This window comes from Cnephaeus nilssonii (genome assembly GCF_951640355.1).
Source record: "Cnephaeus nilssonii genome assembly, chromosome: 5".
NCBI lineage: Eukaryota > Metazoa > Chordata > Mammalia > Chiroptera > Vespertilionidae > Cnephaeus > Cnephaeus nilssonii.
The window spans coordinates 33,068,177-33,094,234 of record NC_137076.1 but is presented as its reverse complement, the minus strand read 5'-3'; the positions used below and the strand labels follow the sequence as shown (position 1 = coordinate 33,094,234).

The window sequence follows — 26,058 nt, the reverse complement described above, 5'->3', positions numbered from 1 at the left end:
ATTAAGCCAGCGTTGTCCCTCTGAAGGGCTGGCTATTGGATATAAAAAGCAGTTTGTCCTTCCCTGCATTTCCCTTCCTTCTATTTGTCTGAAAGGATCTCTGTTTGGTGGTAAAATGGAATCAGTACAAAGCGAGACCGAAAAGAAGGACGGATACGGCGGGTTTTGTCCTTCGCGCCGCCCCGTAGTTCGCGGCCGCCGCTGGGGGAAGTGCGCGCGTTTTTGAAAGCCCGGCGGCTTCCAGGCACTTCTGTCGCGGACGTTGGGCTCGGCCGGCGAGACGCTGAAGTAATCGTGGGGGCTTGTTGGCGGCCCCTCGGGACCAGCGTTTGAGGTAGCCTCGGCCTGGACCTCTCGTCGGCCGGCTCCTCTTCCACCTGCAGTGTGGCCGCCGCGGGAAGGGGGGCTTTTCCTCGGTCCCCGGCCGCGCGCGGGCCCGGGTGCGGGGTCGAGCGTTCGCTGTTGTACCGGCTCGCGGCCTGGCGGGCGAGTTGAAGACGTTGGAAACGGGGCGTTAACCTGGGGGTTTTACCTTTGGGCTCCTCTTCGCGACCCAGACTCGGAGTGCGCACCTGAATCTCGGGGTAGGATGCGGGTTTCGTGAAGGAAGTTGTTCTTTTCTCGGAGCGAAGCCTGGCGAGCGGTACTTTTCGATGGGAGCTCCGTGGGAGACGACGTTGGTTAGACAGATGGGGGGGCGGGGGGACCCCTGGTCTGGCCAGCTGAAATGGCGGTTCGGGGGGCTCGAGGGGAGGCCGCCGGCTTGAGGCCGGTGTCCGTGGGGCGCCAGATCCCAACACCAGGCCTTGTGCCGGTGGAAACTGCCGTCTCAGTTCAGTTCCACCTCTTAATTTGCACTCGGACGTCGAGTGTGACTCGACACGGTTAGCATTAGAATAAAGGAATGGAGAAAAAAGCAAGCGAGTGCAAATTAAGGGAGGTTGGCCTCGGTGGAGGGTTCGTGGTGGGAAGGGAGGGGTTGGAGTTGGAGAAAGTGTGAAGCACACGGTTCCCTGCTTTGAATCCCTCCACGAACGTTGCTCCCGGCTTTCAGGTGAGTGCCTGCAGCAGGTGGAAGAAGGATTTTAAACCACCAGCCCCCCCTCCATAAACTCCTAGATTAGGGGGTAACCAGTCCGTGCCTCTGTTCCCGGGAATCCTACTGAGGTGCAGGGTACCGGGCCTCAGGGATCATCTGATCAGAGCCGCCCCTCTGGTTGGCATTCCGCGCTTCCCCTCTGTGTCGCGCTATTGGCTGTCTACACTTTGGCGTTGCCAGTGGCATCTGTGTATTTGTTTAGCCGAACGGTGGCTTCCAAGGTAATGAAAAGGGGAGCTTCAGTGTGACTCGGAAGACAGGGGTGATTGATTGTAGCTGCCTTTAAAAAAACGAACAGGCTTCTCATTAATAGGAAATTAGAGCCGGGCCTTTGAGATGATTTCTTTTTTCCTTGGCACAGAGTTGTTAAAGGTGCTGTTTATTAAGGGCTCTACAAAAAAATTAAACCAAACATTTCTTTATAGACAAACCAAATGAGCTTTAGACGTGTAGGCACAATTTGTTTTACAGTAAGTAACTAATAATATGAAACCTCACTTTTAAAAAAAAAAAATTAATTTTTTTGTAAAAAAGATTAAGAAATATGTTATGGAAGACATAAAAAGCTCAGATTAACTTGCATGTATGTGCAGTATGTATGTTTTATTTGCATAGACGATTTTTATAATAGCTTATTGAGATATAATTCACGTAGCATAGAATTCATCCTTTGAAAGTATGTAATTTAGTGATATACTCAGTCCCATTTTTGAATATATTAAACCACTACCTAATTTAGAACATTTTCATCACCCCAAAAAGAATCCCCACACCCACTTCCTCCTTTCCTCCTAACCCCCTGGCAGCTGCTAATCTGTTTTTGTCTGGATTTGCCCATTCTAGGCATTTTGTGTAAATGGAATTACCTATTTATCTATTCATCATCTGATGGATATTTCTGTTCTCTTTTTTGGGCTACTATAAATAATGCTGTTTGCATAGACAATTTCTTTAAAGGGTATGAAAGACCTGTTAACTACTTTCAGGAAGTGTGAGAAGGAGATTACTCTTTACCTTTTTGTAGTGGTGATTTAAAAAAAAAAAACACAACCAAATTTATATATTGTTAATTAAGACAAAAAACGCCCTAGTTGATTTGGCTCAGTTGGCCTGGGGAATGAAAGGGACCCAGGTTCGATTCTGATCAAGGGCATATGCCTCGGCTGCATGCTCAATTCTGGCCCCGCCTTGTGCAGGAGGCAACGTATCACAAATGAGACACATCCATGTTTCTTTCTCTCTGCTGGGTTTGATTGGGTTTCAAGCTCAATCCCTAGTAGGGGTAGTGCATGAAGCAGCTGATGGATGTGTCTCCCTCATCAGTGTTTCTCTCTCTCTCCCTTCCTCTCTGAAAAAAACACACAAAACCTATACTTAAAAAAAAGACAACAAAAGGAGATATATGTACTAATATTTGTAATACTTTAAACAAAATAAAATTTTAAAAAAATAATAAACTATGAATGTTTGTAAGGACAAAAAAAAAAAACAAAACAGAAAATATCTTTCACTAATAGTATGACCTTGGGTAAGTAATTGTACCTGTCTGGGTTTCAGTTTTCTCATTTCTCATGTAAATAAAATTGGACTAGATAGTTTTCTTTTTTAAAAAATATTTTTTACCATGAGTGAAACTTTATTGCTCCAAGCAATACGTGAATGTCACCAACACCTCATTGGGGCAAATATATAAAAAGCACAATCATCTCAACTTCTCAACTAATGCACTGTACCGAAGCTTCCCAGGCCACACCCTCAGCACAGCGGTTGCATTTCAATGGCAGCAGCTGCACTTGCTGGAGCCTCCTTTGCAGATGCAGCCCTAGGCACACATGGGGTGGGGCGGGGGGGGGAGGGGGGGGGAAGAAGCAGTAGCTTTTTCAAATGTTTTACAGTTGCAAGCTGTGCATTTGTAGTTGTCTCCACAGATGCATATTCCTCCAGATAAGCAGGAGCATTCCCTGGGGTCCATGGTCCAGGTGTCTTAAGAGGCTCCTGTGCTGGCTGTGCTGGAGAAGGGAGGCTCTGGACTAGATATTTTTCATGGCCTTTTTCAGTTCTCAAATTTAATGCTTCATATGATAAAATGAGAGTATAGGAGGTTTTTCTTAATGAATTAGAGTTGTGCTCTTTATAACTGCAATGTAACTTTGAATTTATTTTTATCATAGGACCTAGAGTGATTATTACAATGGAAGAAATCAATAATTTTAAGACACCAAGCAAATTATCTGAAAAAAGAAAATCTGGTAAGATAGGTATACTAGTAAAACCTTTTTTTATTGTTATTGTTATTAAAACTGTAGTTTGATGTTTTAATTACCATCCACAATTTTAGAATAAGTCGTCTTTATAATGTTGATCTTAACAAATTAGACTTACTTTATAGGCCAGGACATGGTCATCTGTGACCTGATTTCCTTTATTCCTGATTCGTGAATGTGTATTGAACTTTGTCAAGAGCATTTTCAGAATCTATTGGGATAGTTTTATTTCTTAGTCTGTCAATATGGTAAATTCTGTTAATTTTAAAATGTTAAACCAAACTTTCACTCCTGGGATAAAGCCAATGTAGTCATGAGGTATCTATAATAATAAAAGTGTAATATGCTAATTAGACCAGACAGCCAAACAACCTTCTGGACATCATTCCAAATGTCCTTCTGGATGAAGCCGTGGCAGCGGGGGCTGAGGCAGAAGCAGTTAGGGGCAATCAGGCAGGCAGGCAAGCAGTTAGGGTCAATCAGGCCAGCATGCATAGTGGTTAGGGGTGATCAGGCAGGCATGCAGGCAGGCGAACGGTTAGGAGCCTAGTAGTCCCGGATTGCGAGAGGGATGTCCGACTGCTGGCTTAGGCCTGATCCCTGGGGTCCCGGATTGCGAGGGTGCAGGCTGGGCTGAGGAAAACCCCCCACCCCCAGCACAAATTTCGTGCACCGAGCCTCTAGTTTTATATATTACTTGATTCAATTTGCTAATATTTTCTGTGTTCAAGAGGGATATTGGACTGTTGCTGTTTTTTTGTTTTTGTTTTTTTGGAATGTCTGTCTAGTTTTGGTATCAGGGTATTCTGTATTCATAAAGTAAGATGGGAAGTTTCCCTTTTCTTGAAGAGTATATGTAGAATTAATATATTTCTTCTTTAAATGGAATTCACCAGTAAAGCCATGTGGGCCTAGAGTTTTCTTTGTAGGAAGATTTTTATTTCAAGAAAAACGACCTTAAATATAATAATGTTACATGCAATAAACCTTAATACTTTAAGAAAAGCGATCTTAAATATAATAATTTTACATGCAATTAATACCTCAAGAAAAACAATTTAAAATATGGTAATGTTACATGCAATAAACACCAGTTATTCAAGAAAAATGATCTTACATATAATAATACTAGAGGCCCAATGCAGGAAATTCCCCGCTGCCAGCCAAGGCCTTCCTTCGTTCTGCACTGACCCCTGGTGGTCAGCGCACATCATAGTGAACAATTGAATTCCCGGTCCGTCAAACTCCCGAGGGGACACTTCGCATATTAGGCTTTTATATATATAGATTACATGCAATAAACATTAATATTTCAAGAATAAAAGGATTTTAAGTATAATATTACCAAAACTGTACTAACATAGTATGATATCACAAAAGTTGTAGGAAATATTAAAAATCTGCAAATAACAGGATTACTTCTATTATTCTAGAATACTTTTTTCCCCTCTGACTCTATTTTTGTTCATCAGTTTATGTTGTTCATTCCACAAAAGAGTGAGATCATATGATATTTATCTTTCTCCAACTTGCTTACTTCACTTAGCATGATGCATTTAAAATCTGTTTTATCAGATATGAATATTGCTACTCCAGCTTTTTTTTCTTTTCCATTTGCATGGAAAATTTTTTTCCATCCCTTCACTTTCATCTTGTGTGTGTCTTTTGTTTTGAGGTGGGTCTCTTGTAAATAGCATATGATTGGATCATGTTTTTGTATTCATTCAGCTACCCTACACTTTTGATTGGAGCATTTAATCCATTTACATTTAAGGTTATTATTGAGAGGTACTTAGCCATTTTAATTCTGTATGGCTATGTTTCTCTCTCTGTTTCTTCTTCTCAGCAATTCCTTACAGCAATCCCTTTAGCATTTTTGTAATGCTGGCTTGGTGGTGATGAACTCCTTTAGCCTTTTTTTGTCTGGAAAGCTCTTTATTTGACTGTCTATTTTGAATGATAGCCTTGCTGGATATAGTAATCTTGGTCTCAGATCCTTGCTTTCCATACCTTGAGTACTTCATGCCATTTCCTTCTGGCCTGTAGAGTTTCTGATGAGAAATCAGGTGTCAGCCTTATGGGAACTCCTTTGTAGTTAACAATTTTCTTTTCTCTTGCTGTCTTTAAGATTCTCTCTTTGTCTTTAATTTTTGGCATTTTAATTATGATGTGTCTGGGCGTGGGTCTGTTTGGGTTCTTCTTGTTTGGGGTTCTCTGTGCCTCCTGAACTTGTGTGACTTTTTCCTTTTCCAGGTTAGGGAAGTTTTCTACCATTATTTCTTCAAACACCTTCTCTATTTCTTTCTTCCTTTCTGCCTCTTTTGGCATACCTACTATTCTAATATTGTTACGTTTCACATTGTCCCACAGCTCCCTTAAGCTGTCCTCCTGGTTTTTTAATTGTTTTTTCTTTTTGGTTCTCTAATTGAGTGATATTTTCAACTCTGTCTTCTAATTCACTGATTCGATCCTCAGCCTTCCCCTAATCAGCTGTGTATTCCTTCCAATGTGTTCTTTATTTGTGTTATGTCATTCTTTATCTCAGACTGTTCTTTTCTCATAGTTACTATATCTTTTTTCATATTGTTGAGCATTTTTAACATCATTACTCTGAACTCTGTTTCAGATAAATTTCTTATCTCTTTCATTTATCTCTTCTGGAGAATTCACTAGTTCTTACATTTGGGGGTTGTTTCTTTGTTTCCTCATTTTGGTTGTCTGTTTGGGTTTGTGACTATGTTTTAGGTAGATCCTCCATACCTCTCAATTGGGCTATTCAAGTTATCTATTTCTTCTTGTGTAAACTTTGTTAGTGTTTTTCAAGGAATTTGTCTATTCTAAGTTGTCAAATTTATGGGCATAAAGTTATTTACGACATACTCTTATTACCCTTTTAATGTCAGTAATGTCAGCAGTGTCTGTGGTGATACCTTCTTTTTTATTTCTGGTACTGTTTTTTTTTCCTTGATTAATTAGACTTGATCAGTTTATCTATCTTGGTGAATGTTTCATGCAGTTGAAAAGATCACATTTCTGCTGTTTGTGAGTATAGTGTTACATAAATATCAATGAGGCCAATCTAGTTGACTTATGTTGAACAAGTTCAGGTCTTCTGTATCTCTATTGATTTTCTGTGTATTCTGTTACTGAGAGAGGTGTGTCTTCAACTACAATTGCGGATTTGTCTATTTTTTAAAATATGTTTTTACAGAGAGAGAGGAAGTGAGAGGAAAACATCAGTGAGAGAGAAACATTGATTGGCAGCCTCCTACACACCTACGCTGGGGGGTCAAGCCCACAACCCCTGGGCATGTGCCCTGACTGGGAATGGAACCAGTGACTTCTTATTTCATGGGTTGATGCTCAACCACTGAGCAATATCAGCTGGGCTTGATTTGTCTATTTTTTTCTTTCCGTTCTATCACTTGTTTTACATTTTTTGAAACTTGTTATTAGGTACATATACATTTAGGAAGGTTATTCTTTGATGAATTTACCCCCTTACTGATATGAATTGTTTTTGTTTATCTGATGTTGTACTCTATTCGAAGTTCACTTTATTTGATATTAATTGAACCACTGCAGTTTGATTAGTGTTTGAATATTATGTTTTATAACCCTTTACTTTTAACCTATTTGTGTCTTTATATTTAAAGCGAGTTTATTACACAGCATGTAGTTATGTCTTGTTTTGGTTTTATCATGTCAACTTCTGCCTTAAATTGGACTGTTTAGCCACTGTCTACATGTGGCAATTTACATTTAGATTCAAATAATTAAAACTAAATAAAATTATAAATTTAGTTTCTTAGTTATACTAGCCACATTTCTATCATGACAGAAAGTTCTATTGGATAACACTGTTTAGACCATTTACATTTAATGTAATTCTCTATGGTTGGATTAAATCTATTTATTGTCCCATAGCAAATTGGCGATTTCTTTATTTTTCTTCCTAATATTTTTCTCTGTGCTTCATTTTTGGTATTTTTTTGTTGTTTTGTCTTAAAATTTAGTGACCTTTTGCTCTAAGATGGTATCATTCTTATCCCTTGTATTTTTTATTTCTCTAAGTTCGTTGGGATCTGTTTTTATTTTTCTGTCATAATTTGTTATGCTCACGTTTTCCTTTACATCATTAGAGTATTTTTTAAGATTTATATATTAAGGCTTTTATCTGCTACTTCTAATATCTGTATGTTTCTATTGGTTTATTTTTCTCCTGGAAAGGGTCATATTTTCTTGCTTCTTTCATACCTGGTAATTACTTATTGGCTGTGAGACATTTTACATTGGGCTGAACTTTATTCCTTTGAAGGGTGTGTGATTTTGTTGTGCTGAACCTGCAGTTAAGTTTCCTGCACATTGGCTTGTTTCTTTTGAGGCTTTTAGGCTTTGTTCTAAACTTTTTCCTTGGGCTAAAATTTAGCTGTACTACTATGTACAGCTAAATGTAATGTAAAATGTCTCACAGCCAATAAGTAATTACCAGGTATGAAAGAAGCAAGAAAATATGACCCTTTCCAGGAGAAAAATAAACCAATAGAAACATACAGATATTAGAAGTAGCAGATAAAAGCCTTAATATATAAATCTTAAAAAATACTCTAATGATGTAAAGGAAAACGTGAGCATAACAAATTACGACAGAAAAATAAAAATAGATACTAAGTCATGGCCCTTTAGAGAACTTTACTCAATGCCCTGTGTTAGAGTTACCACACTCTGGCTGATGGTAAGTGAACTATTCCTAGACCTGTGTAATCTTCCATCATGATTTAGCCTATTACTTGGGTTTGGTGGTTTCTCCAGCTTTGCGGAATCATGTCCATTATATGAACAGAAAGTACTTAGTCAGATGCTTAAAGGGAGATCTCTTTTTGGATCTCTGGAGCTTTCTTATTTTGTGGCTTCCTCTTCCCTGCTCCATAAATTCTAGCTATTTAGGTTTTCTTGACCTCTAACATCTCTCTCCTCAACTTGACAAGACCTCTGAGCTCTGTTTCTTTGTGCTGTGGCTGGAAACTGCTTTTTAGTAGTAAGTTAAGGTAATGATAGGGCTCACCCCATTTGTTTCTCTTCTCTCAAAGATCACAATCCTGCTCTGCCTATTGTCAGGTATATGAAAACTGTTACATTTTGTCAAGTTTTCTAGATGGCAATTCCAAGAGCAGTTAATTATTCATTAGCAAAAGTAAGACTTCTATCTTTTTTTATGACTGTACTAGAGGCCTGGTGCATGAAAATTTATGCACTGGAGGGGGGGTCCCTCAGCCTGGCCTGCCCCCTCTCACAGTCTGGGAGCCCTCAGGGGTGGGAGGTGATCCGGCGATCAGGGGAAGGTGACTCCCCCATCACACCTCTGCTGCTGCCATTGCCAGCAGCGCAAGGCTCGGCCGGCCCTGGTTACCTGAGCCTTGGGCAGCCACCATCCGAGGCTTGCCTGCACTTCAGGTCGGCCCGGGGCAGCTGGGGGGCTGAGGGGACTGGGGAACTCCGGAGGCAGGCACAGGGAGCGGCCGGACCACACGCCTGCCACCCAGGCAGGGCTGAGGAGACTGGGCACCGTCATCTTGTGGCTCTAGGCGCTGCCATCTTTGAGGGCGTGGCAGCCAATTAGCATATTCCCTCCTTATTGCCTGTGGGCGCCACCATCTTTGTGAGGGTGTGATGGTCAATTAGCATATTCCCTCTTTATTAGATAGGATAATGCTTTGTAATATAGATATACTATAGTTATGACCAATGATTATTACTAAGGGGTTTTTTGTGTGTTTTTCTGCAGCTACAAAAGTGAATCCCAATATTCAAATATATATGCTTGCATGCATGTATAGTGTATGATGTCTTTGGGCACATGCTGTACTGAGGCGTTGGCAAACTGTTTGTAAAGGGCCAGATAGTAAATAGTTTAGACTTTGTTGGCCACACAGAAACATGATTGCATATTCTTTTTTATACCTGTTTGTGTTTTTTTTAAATCAACCCTTTCAAAAACAATTCATAACTTCTGGACCATATAAAAACAAGCTTCAGTGTTACTGTAAGATAGAGCTCCAAAAGTAGACTTGATCAAGGGGTCTCCATTTAAAATTAGGATGGATAGTGTCAGATTGCTCTCCAAAAGATTATGCCAATTAATACTCTTATCAATAATGTATTGTAAATGTTCAGATGCATTTGTAGAAGTCTTTTCAAATACTAATTTTATTTTTTAATTCTTTCTGACACTTAGCGTTATGTTCAACTCCATGTATAAAAATTCCTGCCTCTCCGTTTATGCAGAAGCTTGGCTATGGCACAGGGGTAAATGTCTACCTTATGAAAAGGTGAGTATACGATTTTAGATTAACCTTTTAAATGGAACCATAGTTCAGCTGTACTTAGAGACAAAGGAATATGAAAATTCAAGTATTTAGATTTGAGGTGTGTTCCTGATTCTGCTATATTCAGTCTCAGAACCTTTTATAACTTTACCAGAGCCCTACCTGGTATACATTTCTTTTAACTTTTCTCCTAATGGATTATTAAAGGAACAGTAATTTACCTTATCATTTTTCCTGGGCTTTATGGCAAGGGAATCAGCCTGACTAACACAATATGTCTTTAGGTTTATATTGTTTCTAGATAGAAATGCTTTCTTTAATATAAAGCTAATTAATTGAGAATAGCATAGCAATAATATGTAAGTGGGTGTCTTGAAGCATTTTTGCCGCTTAAACACTCCTTTTGTTGTGTTTGTGTGCTGTTTTGTGAACGTGTTTTTTAGTGCCTAAAAACTCTCATCTAAGTTATTTTGAAAAAAAAAATTCTTATAGACTCATGGCTAGTCTCATTTTTTTTTCCTTTCTTAAAAAAATGTCTTTAAATGTAAAGTGTGTTGTTAATAAAGTTCTACTGTATATAACAATAAAAAAGCTTCATATGGTGGCTGATTGAAAAATAGCAGTCCCTGCTTGGTCCTACTACTCTTTGTAATGTGTCCCTGTCAGCCTGGGATTTTCCCCTTCTGGCAACCTGGAGATTCCCTTTTTTTTCTCTGGTGAATTGGATCTCCTGTTGTTCTGTACCTCACGTCTTACTATTTCTTGGTTTACATCTTGTTTTGTTTGAGGACATTTGGTAGTTCTCTATGAAAAAGTACACAGGAGATACATTTAAAAATAAAATATTTTTATTGATTTCAGAGAGGGCAGGAAAGAGATAGAAACATGAATGATGAGAATCATTGATTGGCTGTCTCCTACACGCCCCCTACTGGGGATCGAGCCCGCAACCCCGGGCATATGCCCTTGTCTAGAGTTGAATGTGGGACCCTTTAGTCCACAGGCTGACGCTCTATCCACTGAGCCAAACCGGCTAGGGCCATAGGAGATGCGTTTTTTTTTTTTTTTTAATATATTTTATTGATTTTTTACAAAGAGGAAGAGAGAGGGATAGAGAGTTAGAAACATCGATGAGAGAGAAACATCGATCAGCTGCCTCCTGCACACCCCCCACTGGGGATGTGCCCGCAACCAAGGTACATGCCCTTTACCGGAATCGAACCTGGGACCCTTGAGTCCGCAGGCTGACGCTTTATCCACTGAGCCAAACCGGTTTTGGCAGGAGATGCGTTTTTGAGAATTTGCATTTCTGAAATGTTTTCATTCTACACTAATACTTGAATGTCTCTTTTTGTTTTTCTGGGCCAGAATTCTTGTTTGGACATAATTTTCCTCCACAAGTTTGAGGACATTGTTCCATTATCTGTTAGCCTTCAGTGTTCCTACTGAGAATTCTGAAGCCTTCCTGATTGCTGATTCTTTTTGTTACCTGTTTTATGTTAGCTATTTCTCCCAGTGGTCTGAACTTTGTATGATCTATTCGTCACCAGTGTTCTTAAATTTCACAGTGACATGCATGGGTGTGGGCCTCTTGGATTCTGAAAATTCCTGTTCTTAAATTTTTAAGAAGTTATTAAAATTCTTTACTGACATTTTTCACCCCTGTCTTCCTATTCTTTATGTGGATGTTCCACTTACTGGACTGAACTCTGGTTTTTCCCTGATTTTCCTATGTTCTCTTTGTTTTATTTTCTGAGAGATTTCCCCAACTTCATCTTCTTATACTTCTATTGAGTTTTTCATTTTTGTCTATTTTGTTTTTAATTTATTATCTGAAAGTTCTCCTTTTTAAAATGGCATCCTAAGTCTTTTGGGAGTGATTGAAATGTTCTATATTTTGATCTGGATGGTGATAGCACATATGAAAACTCATTGAGCATTTAGTATGCATATGGTCATGAATTACTGTGTTCCTGTATGTTCACAGGCATTCAACTTTACCAATAAACCTCAAACTAAAGACCCTCTGCTTTAGCCCCTTTCTTTTTTTCTTTAAATATATTTTATTGATTTTTTTACAGAGAGGAAGGGAGAAGGAGAGAGAGTTAGAAACATCGACGAGAGAGAAACATCAATCAGCTGCCTCCTGCACACCCCCTACTGGGGATGTGCCCGCAACCAAGGTACATGCTCTTGACGGGAATCAAACCTGGGACCTTTAAGTCCATAGGCCGACGCTCTGAGCCAAACCAGTTAGGGCTTTAGCCCCTTTCAAAGCTAGTTTTCAATCTTGAAAAGCTGGGGAGATAGGGAATGGGCAACTGCCTAGAGATACAGTATCAGGAAGGGTATCTAGGAATCTACCTGCTTTTGAATAACTTTCAAGAAGTTCATGGGGCCTGTTAAGTCATTTACTTTCATCTGCTTTCTAGCTTCCAAAAGTTTGTTGCTGTCGTCTCCTTAGTTATTTCCATCCTTGTTTGTGGGTATATGTCTTAAACTATCCTTTTTTTTTTACTTGACTGAGGCTTCAGCAGGATCAAAATTGTATATGTATGTTTAAGTTATCGTTTTTGTCTAAAGTATATTTTTAATGTTAAATCAACTTTGCATCCCTAGAGTAAACCCAACATAGTTTTGATGTATTATTTTTTTAATATATACTGATAGTTTGCTATTCGTTTAGAATTATTTCAGAGAGGAAGGGAGAGGGAGATAGAAGCATCAATGTTGAGAGGGAATCATTGATTGGCTGCCTCCTGCATGGCCCCCACTGGGGATTGAGCCCACAACCTGGGCATGTGCCCTGACCAGGAATGAAACTGTGACTCCCTGGTTCATAGGTCGACACTCAACCACTGAACCATGCCAGCCAGGCTCTGTTTAATTTTTTCAATTGCGTTTATACTAGGCTCTTAACACCTTTTCTTTCTATTCCTTGGGACAGATTGAATGTGAGGTTTTTTGAAAGTTTAGTAAACTCACCTGGAAAGTTATCTAGGCTTTGTATTTCTTGTGGGAAGATTAAAAAATCTTGATTAAATTTCTTTTTCCATCAATTTTCTTAGATTTTTTTCTTTAGAATTTGACCATTTTGTCTTTTAAATTTATTGGTTTAAAAGTTTTATTATTTTTTTTAATCTTTATTGTTGAAAGTATTACATATGTCTCCCTCCTCCCCACTTGACCCACTCCAGCCCACTAAAAGTTTTATTTATTCACTTTTATTTTTTAATTTCTGCTGTTTCTATAGTTATGTCATTTTTTATTGCAATATTATTTGTGCCTCCTTTTATTTTTTTTCCTTGAGCAATCTCTGTTTTATTAGCCTTTTTAGTAAACTAACTTTTAGCTTGATTAAGTATTTTATTCAGATTTTATAGTTTTTGTCATATAGATCAGGATATGTTATGGAAAAGGTAAAGGATGGACTTTATCCCCCTCTCTGCCCCCCCTGCTGGCCTGGTCACCCCCAACTTCCCCTGCCCCCCACTGGCCTGGTCACTCCCAACTGCCCCCCCCCCCCCCCCCCCCCCCCCCCCCCGCCGGCCTGGTCGCCCTACGCAGTCTGCTGTTCAGTTGTTTGGTCGTCCCTCACTAAGCCCCCTGCCGGCCTTGTCACCCCACACAACCTGTGTTTAATCATCTGTCCGGTTGTTTCGGTCGTGATGGCCCCTGGCTTTTTATATATTAGGATTAGAATTATTATTGCCTTAGCTCATGTCTTTGAATATTCAGTAAAGGCAGAGATGGATTGGTTAGTGGAGAGGCTCAATATTCGTTGGAGAACAGTCTGCTATATGGATGATTACATATGGGCCAAATGTTTCTTGTATGTCTCTTATTTAAATTGTTTCTTAGAGATTAGTGTTTGTTATTTAGCATTCTAGAACTTGTCTGTGGTACATATAGTTAAACTAATGGCCCAGTGCACGAAATTTGTGCATGGGGAGGTGGGGTGTCCCTCAGCCCGGCCTGCACCCTCTCCAATCTGGGATCCCTCTTGAAATCTGGGATCGCTGGCTCCTAACCGCTCACATTCCTGCTGGCCTGCTCACCCCCAGTTGACCCCCCCTGCCGGCCTGATCACCCCCAACTGCCCCCCCTTGCCGGCCTGCTCACCCCCAATACACCCCCCAGCTGGCCTGCTCTCCCCGAACTGCCTCCCCTGCCAGCCTGCTCACCCCCAACTGCGCCCCCCTGCCGGCCTGCCTGCCCCCAACCCCCCCGCCAGCCTGCTCGGCCCCAACTGTCCCCCCCCACCGCCTGCCTGCTTGCTCCCAACTGCCCCCCCCCCCCCGCTGGCCTGCTCGCCCCTAACTGCCCCCCATGATGGCCTGCTTGCCTCCAACTACCCTCCCCTGCCAGCCTGATCACCCCTAACCACCTCTGCCTGGGCCCTGCCACCATGGCTTTGTGCAGAAGGTCTCCCAGTCTAATTAGCATATTACCCTTTTATTAGTATAGATATTTGATAAGTAGTTGGTAGTGCGACATGCGTGATTAGAAAAATTTTAAAATAGTAATCTTGAAGTTTAAAATTTATAAGAATACATCTTTTTTCTTCTAGTTCTCTCTTTTTATCCCTTCTTTCCAGCAATAGATATCAGACTACTCTTGTAATCAATAGATATATCAGCTATTTCTCTTCCAGTTTGAAAAGGAAATGTAGCAGAGGGTTGATAGTATAAAATTTTGCAAATTTTAAAAAAAGCAAACAAATTATCAAGTCCTTTTCAAAAATTGGAAGTTCTTGTTAAGTCATTTGGAAATGTATTATGTTTACTAATCTTTATACATTTTATGATTGATTATTTTTTTAAGATCTCCAAGAGGCTTGTCTCATTCTCCTTGGGCTGTGAAAAAGATTAATTCTAGATGTAATGGTGATTATCAAAATATGTATCAAAAGAGATTAACTGATGAAGCTAAGATTTTGAAAAGCCTTCATCATCCAAATATTATAGGTAAGTTTAAATTTTATTTGGTAGCGGGAACTTATATAATATTCTGTTTATCAGAAACAGTTTATATAATTTCTTAACCATTTTCAGTAATAAAAATGAAGAGGATGGTGGTAGAGTTTGGTAAGAATCAAATTAATGTAAACATTCTGAAATAAAAGTTAGTATACATTTTTAGATGCTTAAGTATGTATTTAAAACATCATGGGATCACTTATATGTGGAATCTAATGAACAAAATAAGCTATGAACAAAAAAGATCCAGAGACATTAACCCTTTGCACTTGCTTGCTTTTTTCTCGATTCCTTTATTCTACTGCTAACCGTGTCGAGTCACACTCGACATCCGAGTGCAAAAGGTTAAAGCATGCAACAGACTGACTTGTTTCAGAGGGAAGGCGGGAGGTGGGGGGAAAGAGATTAACCAATCTTACCTAATAATAGACAAATATGTAAATTAACCATACCTCTGCTATGCCACCAGCCAATCAGGAGTGATATGCAAATTAACCCAACAAAGATGGTGGTTAATTTGTATACGCAGGCGCCGAGTGACGGCCAGGACGCTTGCGTCGTCGTCATGGCAACGATGCAGGCGTTCTGCCCTAATCCCGGTCTCTCAGGGCCTCTGGGAAGCGTGGGAAGGCGGGGCTGGAGTGGAAAGAGGCAGCTCCCGGGCCTGAGCGGAAAGGGGCTGGGCTGGAGTGGAAAGGCGTGCCGGCAGCCAGGGAAAGGAAAGCCCATTCTAGCACGAATATTCGTGCATCGGGCTACTAGTAAACTTATAAGCATATATGCATAGCCCATGGACAGACAATAGTGTGGGGAAGGCCTGGAGGAGGAGGCGGAATCAGGGTGGAGAGAGTAGGGAAAAAGGGGACATCTAATAATTCCAATGGTAAACATAAATTTAAAAAAATAATAATTTAAAAAATCATGGGACTAGTCATACCCTAGCTGGCTTGGCTCAGTGGATAGAGTGTCAGCCTGCAGACTAAAGTGTCCTGGGTTCAATTCCGGTCAGGGGCACATGCCTGGGTTGCGGGCTTGATTCCCAGTAGGGGGCGTGCAGAAAGCAGCCCATCAATGATTCTCATCATTGATGTTTCTATCTTTCCCTCTCCCTTCCTCTCTGAAATCAATAAAAATAAGAATATTAAAAATATATATTTAAAAAAATACTCATGATGCTGGTACTATGGGGAATTCAGGAATATAGAGTGATCTTCATTTAGATAATTTCTTTCTTTTCATTTTTAATATAAGTAGGCCTTGAACCATTATATTTAGGAATGCATAAAATATTTTAAAATTTTAATTTGTGATACTATTTGTAAACACGGAAGGTATTTTAAATTAGATGATTGAATTAGTTTTATAAATATCTAGGTTCCCTTGACCTGGTCTATGCCCTCTTGCAATCCGGGACCCCTCGGGAGATGTTGGAGATCCGTTTCTGCCTGATCCCCACAGGCCAGGCCAAGGGACCCTACCAATGCACGAATCTATGCACCGGGCCTCTAGTATGTATATAAGATCTTTGGTTAATCTCTTCCTGCCCTCCCCCCTTCTCTCTGAGATTAATCAGTCTGTTCCATGTTTCCATGCCTATGGTTTCCGCTCCTGGTGGTTGAGCGTCTGCCCCTGGTGGTCATTGCGCATCATAGCTACCAGCCATTCGCTTAGGCTTTTATATATATAGACTAGAAGCCCAGTGCATGAATTCGTGCATAATTGGGGGGCCAATGGCAGCCAAGGGGAGGTGCCACAGGATATTGGCTGTGAGAGCACACTGACCACCAGGGGGCAGCTCCTGCATTGAGCATCTGCCCCCTGGTGGTCAGTGCACATCATAGCGACTGGTCAACCAGTCATTCCAGTCATTCAGCCATAACGGTTGCTTAGGCTTTTATATATATAGATAACTGTTTCGTTATATATTTGTCAGTGGTAATCCAGGTCCATTTTCAGTCACAGTACTATAAAAAGCTTAAGTACTGTTGTTCTTCCCTATTCTAGTAGAGAATGTTATGTTTCTTTAAGGTTATCGTGCTTTCACTGAAGCCAATGATGGTAGTCTGTGTCTTGCTATGGAATACGGGGGTGAAAAGTCTCTAAATGACTTAATCGAAGAACGAAATAAAGACAGCCACAATCCTTTTCCAGCAGCCACAATTTTAAAAGTTGCTTTGAACATGGCAAGAGGGTTAAAGGTAACTGTACCATTATATTTTATGTGACTTTTGTGGAACATTAAAAAACTAATACAGTCTAGCTGGTGTGCCTCAATGATTGAGCGTTGACCCATGCACCAAGAGGTTGCCCATTTGATTCCTGATCAGGGCATGTGCCCAGGTTTTGGGCTTGATCCCCAGTGAGGGCTGTGCAGGAGGCAGCCAATCAATGTACTCTCTCATTGGTGTTTCTATCTTCCTTTCCCTTTTTCTCTCTCTAATAAAAACATATTAAAAACAACCTAATTACATGGTAGGATTCCCCTCACCCCCCACAAAAGAAGGGGTTGCCTTAAGTGAAAGTTGCCTTATGGCAGTGGTTGCCAACCTTTTGGACCTCGCAGACCACCAGTGGTCCACGGACCACCAGTTGGTGACCCACTGCCTTATGGAATATTTTATGTTGCAGGGTGTACTATTTCCTTATTTTGAAAGGCCTTCACATAGTCTGAAATAATGAAATAACCCAAGTTAGGCAGTTTTGCTTACTGAGACCACATGTTAGATTTAGTTACAAAAGGATTAAATTTAACAGAAATTTACTAATTATTACTGTGAGTGTAGCCTAACCCCCTGTTGATGTAAACAAGCCTCTTAAAGATTGTTTTGTGGCCCTAGCTGTTTTTGGCTCAGTGGATAGAGTATCAGCCTGCAGATTTGAAGGGTCCCGGGTTCAATTCTGATCAAGGGCACATGCCTGGGTTGTGGGCTCCGTCTTCAGTGGGAGACATGCAGGAGGCAGCCGATCCGTGGTTCTCTCATCATTGATGTTTCAATCTCTTTCTCCCTTTCCCTTTCCCTTCCTCTCTGAAATCAATAAATATATATTTTTAAGAAAAAGATTTGGGATAAGTTTTGGCATCATGAATAGTCATCTATAGCAGCGGTCGCCAACCTTTCGGGCCTCACGGACCAAAAAGCTCTCAATTTTATGCAAACAAATTATTGTGCCTTTGGATGGACACAGTGTTAGAAATAAAAATAATTCTATATCCCAAATAACTTAAACAGAAGTAGTGATGGCGCCACAAAACTGTTGAATGACCCAAATGCAGATAATATGATGATACTGATGTCAAAATTGCACGTTAGAGTTTAAATAAAATTGATTTATGAAGCATGAAATTGGAAAAAAGCAATATTTCTAAAGATACATATTTTTATTTTTGAAATATATTTTTATTGATTTCAGAGAGGAATGGAGAGGGAGAGAGAAACATTAATGATGAGAGAGAATCATTGATTGGCTGCTTCCTGCATGCGCCCCACTGGGGATCAAGCCCCCAACCTGGACATGTGCCCCGACCAGGAATCAAACCGTGACCTTCTGTTTCATAGGTCTACATTCAACTACTGAGCCCTGCTGGTCAGGCTAAGTATATATTTTTAATATGTGTATAGAAAAAAACAATTTTAAGTGGATAGGATAAACTAAATCAACAATTTGATTATTTAATAAATGACTTTAAATATATATAATGGAATTAATAAATTATGTATTTGAGCACATTGTCTTTATGATGGGCAACATTTAAATCAAGCACAGTGAGTATTTCAAGTTATATTCCAAGAATTATCTCTGCATCATTTTCAATCCCAGTCATAGAGTAGATACTCAAATGCTGATGAATGAACAAATAACAGGTTTATAAGACACTTTATTATGGATGAATGTTGTTGTCAATACTAAGAAAGGATTAATGTATAAACAAAAGACAAGTCTTAGATTATATTTCTGCTTCCTCTTCTTGTAGCAGCCCTGTGTAGCACTGAGTTATGTATTATTTTGCATCATCTCAATTTTAAAAAAGTATGTCTCATTTTTAAGATTCAAAAATTATTCCTAAAATTTTCTAGTTTCAAATAAAGTTGCGGTATATTTTGATATCTCCATAGCGCGCGCGCGCGTGTGTGTGTATATATACATACACACACACACATACACACACACACACACACACACACATATACACACATACAATCTTCACCCAAGGATGTGTTTTACTGATTTTTATTTTTTTTAAAAATATGTTTTCATTGATTTTAGAGGGAGATGGAGAGGAAGAGGGAGGGAAGGGATCAAGAGTCAGCGGGGGGTGGGGTGGGGAGCGGGAGCGAGAGAGTAAAAGAGAGAGAGAGAGAGAAAAACATCAATGAGAGAATCATTGATTGGAGAGAGATCTATCAATGAGAGAGAATCATCGATTGACTGCTTCCGGCACAACCAGACTGGGAATCGAACCTCTTGATGCACGGGAAGATGCTCAACCAACTGTGCCACACTGGCGGGGCTTACTGATTTTTAAAGAGAGAGGAAAAGGAGAGAGAGAGAGAGAAACATCGATCAGTTGACTCCTTCATACGCCCTGACTGGGGATTAAACCCAAAACCTAGGTATGTGCCCCAACAGGAATCAAACCCACAACTTTTTCATGTACGGGACAATGCTCCAACTAACTTAGTCACCTGGCTGGGGCTTCTGCTGTAGCATCTTTTGATATAAAAGTATGTAAGATGGGTTTGTAAATAAAAAGCTTATCTATAAGATTTCCAACAAATTTTTTAGATTTCTGGTGTGTATGGCAGACCAAGATAACATGAGATATTTCCTTCTCTAGCTTCAAATAATTTGAAATGATGGTATAATCCTGTATTTTAGGAAGGGAGTTCAAATTATATTTGTTTGAAGGTTATTTATGAGTATTTAGTTTGTATTTTTATTCAGATATGTTAAATTTTCCACTATTTTAGTATCTGCACCAAGATAAGAAGTTGCTTCATGGAGACATAAAGTCTTCAAATGTTGTAATTAAAGGTGATTTTGAAACAATTAAAATCTGTGATGTAGGAGTCTCTCTACCATTGGATGAAAATATGACAGGTGAGTAGTATTCTAATTTTAAAAAAAATTTTATATATTAAAATTTTTACACATATTTAAATAAATAACTGTTTACATTCTTCAAAAATAAAACTATTAATAAAAAAGTATACAATAAAAATTATCCCTCCTGTCTTTTTTACTCAGCCTCCAGCCCCGTCTCTTGCCACATACACAATATAAATTATTGTTTTCTTATTAATATACTCCAGATTATTATGATCTCTGAACAAATAATAATCTGACCACTCAGTATGGGTGGGGTCCGGCCAGCCTTGCCAGGGGGAGGGGACATGGGCGGTTGGCCAGCCTGCCTGCTGCTCGAACTCCTGGTCAAGGGGACAATTTGCATATTAGCCTTTTATTATATAGGATATACACTGAGTGGCCAGATTATTATGCTTTCAGAGATCATAATCTGGCCACTCAGTGTATGTTAACTGAAGATAACTTTAGAAACTATTTCTAACCTAGATTGGGAATTTTTAAGTGGTAGAAGATCTGGGAATAGAAAATAAAATTTTTAAAAAATGTTTTAGTTGTTAATCCTCACCGGAGGATAGTCTTCCTGTTGATTTTTAGAGAGAGTGGACGGGAAGGAGGGAGGGGGGAAGAGAGAAAGAAACATTGATGCAAGAGACGCCTCCCACACATGCCCTGAGTGGGCCCAGGACTGAACCTGCAACCCAGGTATGTGCCCTGGGCCAGGAGTTGAACTTGTGACCCTTTGGTGTCTGGGCTGATGCTCTAACCACTGATCCACAGCAACCAGGGTGAAAATAAAATTTTAATAAGGTTTTATAAAGGAATTCATTTAGCATCAGTACAGTGACAAGGTTTGGGAAACTGATAGAAGAAGAAACTGGAGTGGAAGTAGGAAAGAGGTGCTAGTAAAGCCAGTCTTCTGCTTTTTGCCCCATCCCATCCCACTTTATTGTAAACTAGTTTCCTGGTGCATGGATTCATGCACATTGAAAGGAAATTAATTAGAAGAAATGTTTTAATATTGCTATTTGCATCTTGCTAATGGAAAAAAATAGGATTCTACCGAGTCTCCTATCTACCTACTCCAGGAATTTTGTGAGGATCAAATGAGATGAGGCACGGGAAAATGCTTCACAAACATTTCATTAAACTGTAAAATGTTTGCACTTGGCTATAAAGCAAGTCAGGTTCCTGGGTTGAAGAAACTCCAAGGATGCTAGTTGCTAGGGAGAGGAAGCTGGGCGTTGCTACGTGATGTCATTACCCGGCACCCACAGCAACAATTGCTGGGCTGGGCTGGGGGCTGCATTTTGCGCCATAGGGGTCTTGGCAGCGTTGGCTGCGATTTGATGGGGTGCCACTCCGGGGTGATGGTGGGGCCTCTGTTCCACTTGGGGGAAGCCGAGTGTTGGTTTGTCAGCGCCAGGTCCGTGGTGTCGTTTCTGTTTGTGTGTCATGGTAGCTCCTGTGTTGAGTGTCTGCCCCCTGGTGGTCAGTGCACATCATAGCTACTGGTCAGACAGACGAGCACTTAGCCTTTTGATATAGATACTGTTCATTCTCTTGAATTTAGGATATATTCTTAGTGAGAATCAAGAGACCGCCTCAAAGAGAAAGCTTCTGCTTTTAACATATTTAATAAGTAACATTAAAATTTTTCTCTTTATATGTATGCTATTTAGAATATATATCTATATATATATATACACACACACACACACACACACACACACATATATATATACCTTAATTTCTAGCTAAAGTTAAGGTCTATAAGTTGAATTGAAGGAAAAAGTCAAAATAAAATCATGAACCCTCAGGCTGAGTAACTACTACAAATATGAAACTTTAGGAAAGGAGGATTTTTAAAAAAGAATAAAAATAAGATATTTTAACATAATTTTCTCAATCCTTAATACATGAAGTAGATAAAACTAAGATGTAAAAAAATTAAAAGCTTGAGTAGATAAGGTCAATCTATGCATTAGAAAATTGATTATATATATTGGTTAGGTTATAAAAGAACATGTTGGTTTACAAAAAGTAGAAAAAGCCTGATGGTTGACGTTCATTGTCCTTAGTGATATACATCTAGATATTAGTAATATAGTTGGAAACAAAAAAAAACCCCAAAGTTCTTAGTAATTACTTATAATTGATTCTAGGCTGAACGAAGAAATCAAATTCTAGTTGTAAAATATTTAGAAAACAATGAGAATGTAACAACAAATTAAAAGCGATTTGATATGGTCAAAGCTACCCAAAGGAACACATTTTCATTATGTAACCTTTATGAAGTTGAGTCATTTCCTGAGCAAAAGCCAATATGTGATTCAACTCTTTCCCTTTTCCCTGATTTAGCAATCATAGAAGCATAGAAATGGTATTTCTCTCAGCCTAATAATAGCATAGTTTGAAAAATGAACAGGCACAGAGTAAATGTTTCAGGTAACAGCTTATAAATGTCTTTGAACCCAGGCAAGACAATCTTGTTCTAGAGTCTGAACTAACACCCACAATCTATTTATATTCTTACCACTTTCTAAAAGAATTGCTGATTGTCTACAACTTCGTTAATTATCCAACTTTTTAAATATTTATCAATCTGATTAGCAAAAAGTAATTTGTATTAATTATTGAGGTTGAGTGTATTTTTTCATGTTTACTGGCTATACTTGATAACCTTTAAGCCACCTGTCAAATCATTTGCCCAGGTTTTTTTAAGGTGGTGGTCTTTGTTTGCCTTTCTTAGTGAGTTCTTGTGCTGGCCCTTGTGACAGTTTTACCTGTTTTGCTTGTTTCAGTAACTGACCCTGAGGCCTGTTACATTGGCACTGAGCCTTGGAAACCCAAGGAAGCTTTGGAGGAGAATGGTATTATTACGGACAAAGCAGACATATTTGCCTTTGGCCTTACTCTGTGGGAAATGATGACTTTATGTATTCCACACATTACTCTTTCAGATGATGATGACTATGATGAAGGTATAAATACGTATTTTTAATGTAAAACCCAATCTCTCTGGTTTGAAATAAGATTACTTTATAAAGTTACATTTTATTTTTCTATTAAGTTAATTTTAAAAAGAGCAAGGTATTTGATATAGTTGCATGAAATATAGATTATATTGTTACTGATGACTGATTTGGTACCATCTCGGTTTAATTTCATACAAATGAGATGTATATTAATTCAGAACAGGGAGGTAAATTGAGAAAATTCAGAGGAGCAAAAAGTTACCTTAAAAACTCTCTTTGCCTGAGAAGAAGATTATGAAGGTTGATAACCATAGATTAAATCCATGTAATAAATTCCTGACAATAGCTAATCTACACCATGGCAGGACAATGGAAGAGACTGGTGTAATGAAAAGCATACTGGATGATGAATTCTTATTTCAGAAGGGTGAGTGAGCAGTCGGTAAGTTTTTCCATGATTGAAATTGATTTTGTTTCAAACTTTCTCATGAGCAGATAAAACTTTTGATGAAAGTGACTTCGATGATGAAGCATACTATGCAGCTTTGGGAACGAGGCCACCTCTTAACATGGAAGAACTGGATGAGACATACCAGAAAGTAATCGAGCTCTTTTCTGTGTGCACGAATGAAGATCCTAAAGACCGTCCTTCTGCTGCGCACATTGTTGAGGCTTTGGAAGTATTTGTCCAGTGATCTCATATTCATAACTACCTGAGCTTCAAGTATGGCTCATGCATATAACTGTTCTCTTTACTGTAATACATTTATGTAGTTACTGTGAGAATTCATAATTATTAGACTATTTGAATTTTAGAACCATAGCACCTTGTTAACATTTGAAAAACTATTTCTATTATAAAGGTATTTCGTGTATACTTGCCAGCATTTAATATCGTAGTGGGTTTTCTATAAAACTTAAGAAATATTTAGGCTTAAGGAACAAGTATTGAAATTTGTTCATAGAGATTTAAAACACTAGCAAAATGTCATAAACTCTTATGTCTAACATTAATTTGGGTAGGGGGACCAACACTTTTATTAATGATCTTTCTTGCATATTCTCTACTTAAATGTATCTATTTAAATTAGCACTTTGAAGTACAAAAGAATTCTACTTTTGATTATCTTTTAAAACATAAAACTTTGCTGGTCTTTTTTGGCTGTTGTGCTTATTAAATATGTTCATTGGAAGCTGAGAGAATATGGCTCAGAGTAGCTCCTTGGGTATTTCCAAACTTTCAGTTAAGGCTTGTCTTGTCCTCTTGGTTCTCCTCAGATTTTTGGTTTTTGCATTCATTTATTTAATGTATTTCTGTACTGAGATCCCTTTTTATTTTTTAATTACTAATCTAGCTCTTAAGCATTTTACAGTTCTGGTGTAAAAATAATAAAACTAATAGGATGATATAGAATAAAGGACACTTTAGTTACCAGAAGGTGTGTTATCTATTTTATACTCCCATTGATCTGAGTGTTGTCATTAAAGTTGCAGAATGAATGTGAGTAGATTTCTTTCTCTCTCAGCTTTATTTTGTTAGTCTGTAAAATGAGGGTGACTTGGATCAGTAATTTCTATCTGTGAACCACAGCTCTGAAGAGAGCTGAGTCTAGCCTAAGAGAATCGAGATTAGCCCCAACAAGCCTAGCTAACCCCAGAGAGCTAAGCCTGGCCCTGAAGGGCTGAGACTAGCCCTAAGAGCCGATGCTAGTCCCAAAGGGCTAACCCCAGTGCCTGAACCAAGCCTATCCCAAAGAGCCAAACCTAGTCCCAAAGGTTTAGCCAAGATCTGAAGGGCTGAGCCTAGCCCCAAACAGCTGAGCCCAGTCTCAAAGAGCCAAGCGTAGGCCCAAAAAGCGGAACTGGTATAATGAGCCCATTATAGCATAACTTACAAAAAATGGTGGGAGAATTTACTATACCAAATATCAAGAATATAGTATTGGCATAGGACAGCCAATAAAACTAGTGGAAAACAGGCAGAAATAGACCTGCACATATATGGAAACAATTTTTGACAAAGATTGCAAATCAATAAAAAAACACTAACAGATAAAAGTGTAAGAGGCTTGAATAGTCACAACCTAATATGGTCATCAACAGTGTAATTAGGGTGTATTCTCAGGGTAGAATATTATATAGTAATAAAAGTGAGATTCACCTAAATGCAATAACATAAATGTATTTTGCCATATATATTCAATTTATATGAAATTCAAAAAGAGACTAAAGAATTAGTAATCCAAAGGTAGTTGCATGCCCTAACTGGGTGGTTCAGTTGGTTGGAGAATCCCATATGCCAAAAGGTTGCAGGTTTGATTCCTGGTCAGGGCACATAATGGAGAAAACTGATCAATGTTTCTCTCACATAGGTTTCTCTCTCCCCTTCCTCTCTCTAAAATCAATAAAAACAAATTCTTGGATGAGGATTTAAAAAAGTAATTACATTTGAGGAAGATGATATAATAATTGAAGAGGGCGAGAGGAAGACTTCTGGGAAGGTGACTTTTTTTTTTTTTTTTTTTTAACCTGGGTAGTAGTTATGAAGGCATTTGTGATAACTATTAGTACATTTTTGAAAAATAAACCTTAAGAGAAATTTTAGATACTGAAAAGATGCAAAGACAGAATTTCTATATACCCCACACCTATTCCTCTATTATTAACATCTTACATTAGTATATTTGTCACAAACGAACCAATACTGATACATTACTATTAACTAAAGTCCATAATTTATTCAGTTATTTAGTTTTACCATTACAGTATCCCTTCTAGAATCCCACATTATATTTAGTTGTCATGTCTCTTTGGCTGTAATATTTTCTAACTTCCCTTCTTGTTTTTTAGACTATTTTTTTAGAGCAGTTTTAGGTTCACAACAAATTTAAGAGGAAGATACACAGATTCCCATATACCCACTGCCACTACATATATATAGCTTCCCTATTATCAACATCCCCAACCAGTGGTACATTTGTTTCAACTGATGAATCTACAGTGACAAATTAGGGTTCATTCTTGGTATCCATTCTGAGTTTGGGCAAATGTATAAAAGCATCTATCCAGCCGAAACCAGTTTGGCTCAGTGGATAGAGCGTCGGCTTGCGGACTGAAGGGTCCCAGGTTCGATTCCGGTCAAGGGCATGTACCTTGGTTGTGGGCACATCCCCAGTGGTGGGTGTGCAGGAGGCAGCTGATCGATGTTTCTAACTATCTCTCCTCCTCTGTAAAAAATCAATAAAATATATTAACCCTTTGCACTCACTTGTTTTTTTCTCGATTCCTTTATTCTAATGCTAACCGTGTCAAGTCACACTCGACATC

The 26,058-nt window shown here is 39.0% G+C and overlaps 1 protein-coding gene across 3 annotated transcripts; it reads left to right on the top strand.

The window, feature by feature from the left end:
* Positions 1 to 229: 229 nt before the first annotated feature.
* On the top strand, positions 230 to 24,541 carry PBK (PDZ binding kinase). Of its 3 annotated transcripts, none has more exons than XM_079771357.1 (8): positions 230 to 334; positions 3,271 to 3,348; positions 9,599 to 9,692; positions 14,514 to 14,656; positions 16,697 to 16,866; positions 19,639 to 19,768; positions 22,558 to 22,737; positions 23,227 to 24,541. In XM_079771357.1, the coding sequence occupies exons 2-8, from the start codon at positions 3,291 to 3,293 to the stop codon at positions 23,424 to 23,426; spliced, it is 975 nt and encodes a 324-aa protein (XP_079627483.1). In that variant the 5' UTR covers positions 230 to 334; positions 3,271 to 3,290; the 3' UTR covers positions 23,427 to 24,541. The 3 variants fall into 3 exon arrangements, with proteins under 3 accessions (XP_079627483.1, XP_079627482.1, XP_079627484.1); XM_079771356.1 differs by lacking the exon at positions 230 to 334 and adding an exon at positions 454 to 584 and having other exon boundaries at positions 23,227 to 24,540; XM_079771358.1 differs by lacking the exon at positions 230 to 334 and adding an exon at positions 999 to 1,054.
* Positions 24,542 to 26,058: the final 1,517 nt, after the last annotated feature.

What these genes read in the sequence shown, in the direction of transcription:
- PBK (XM_079771357.1), top strand. Translation starts at nt 3,291, where the DNA reads ATGGAAGAAATCAATAATTTTAAGACACCAAGCAAATTATCTGAAAAA. An exon ending in ATCTGAAAAAAGAAAATCTG is followed by an intron (nt 3,349 to 9,598) that starts GTAAGATAGGTA and finishes TCTGACACTTAG; the next exon opens with CGTTATGTTCAACTCCATGT. An exon ending in ACATGGCAAGAGGGTTAAAG is followed by an intron (nt 16,867 to 19,638) that starts GTAACTGTACCA and finishes CCACTATTTTAG; the next exon opens with TATCTGCACCAAGATAAGAA.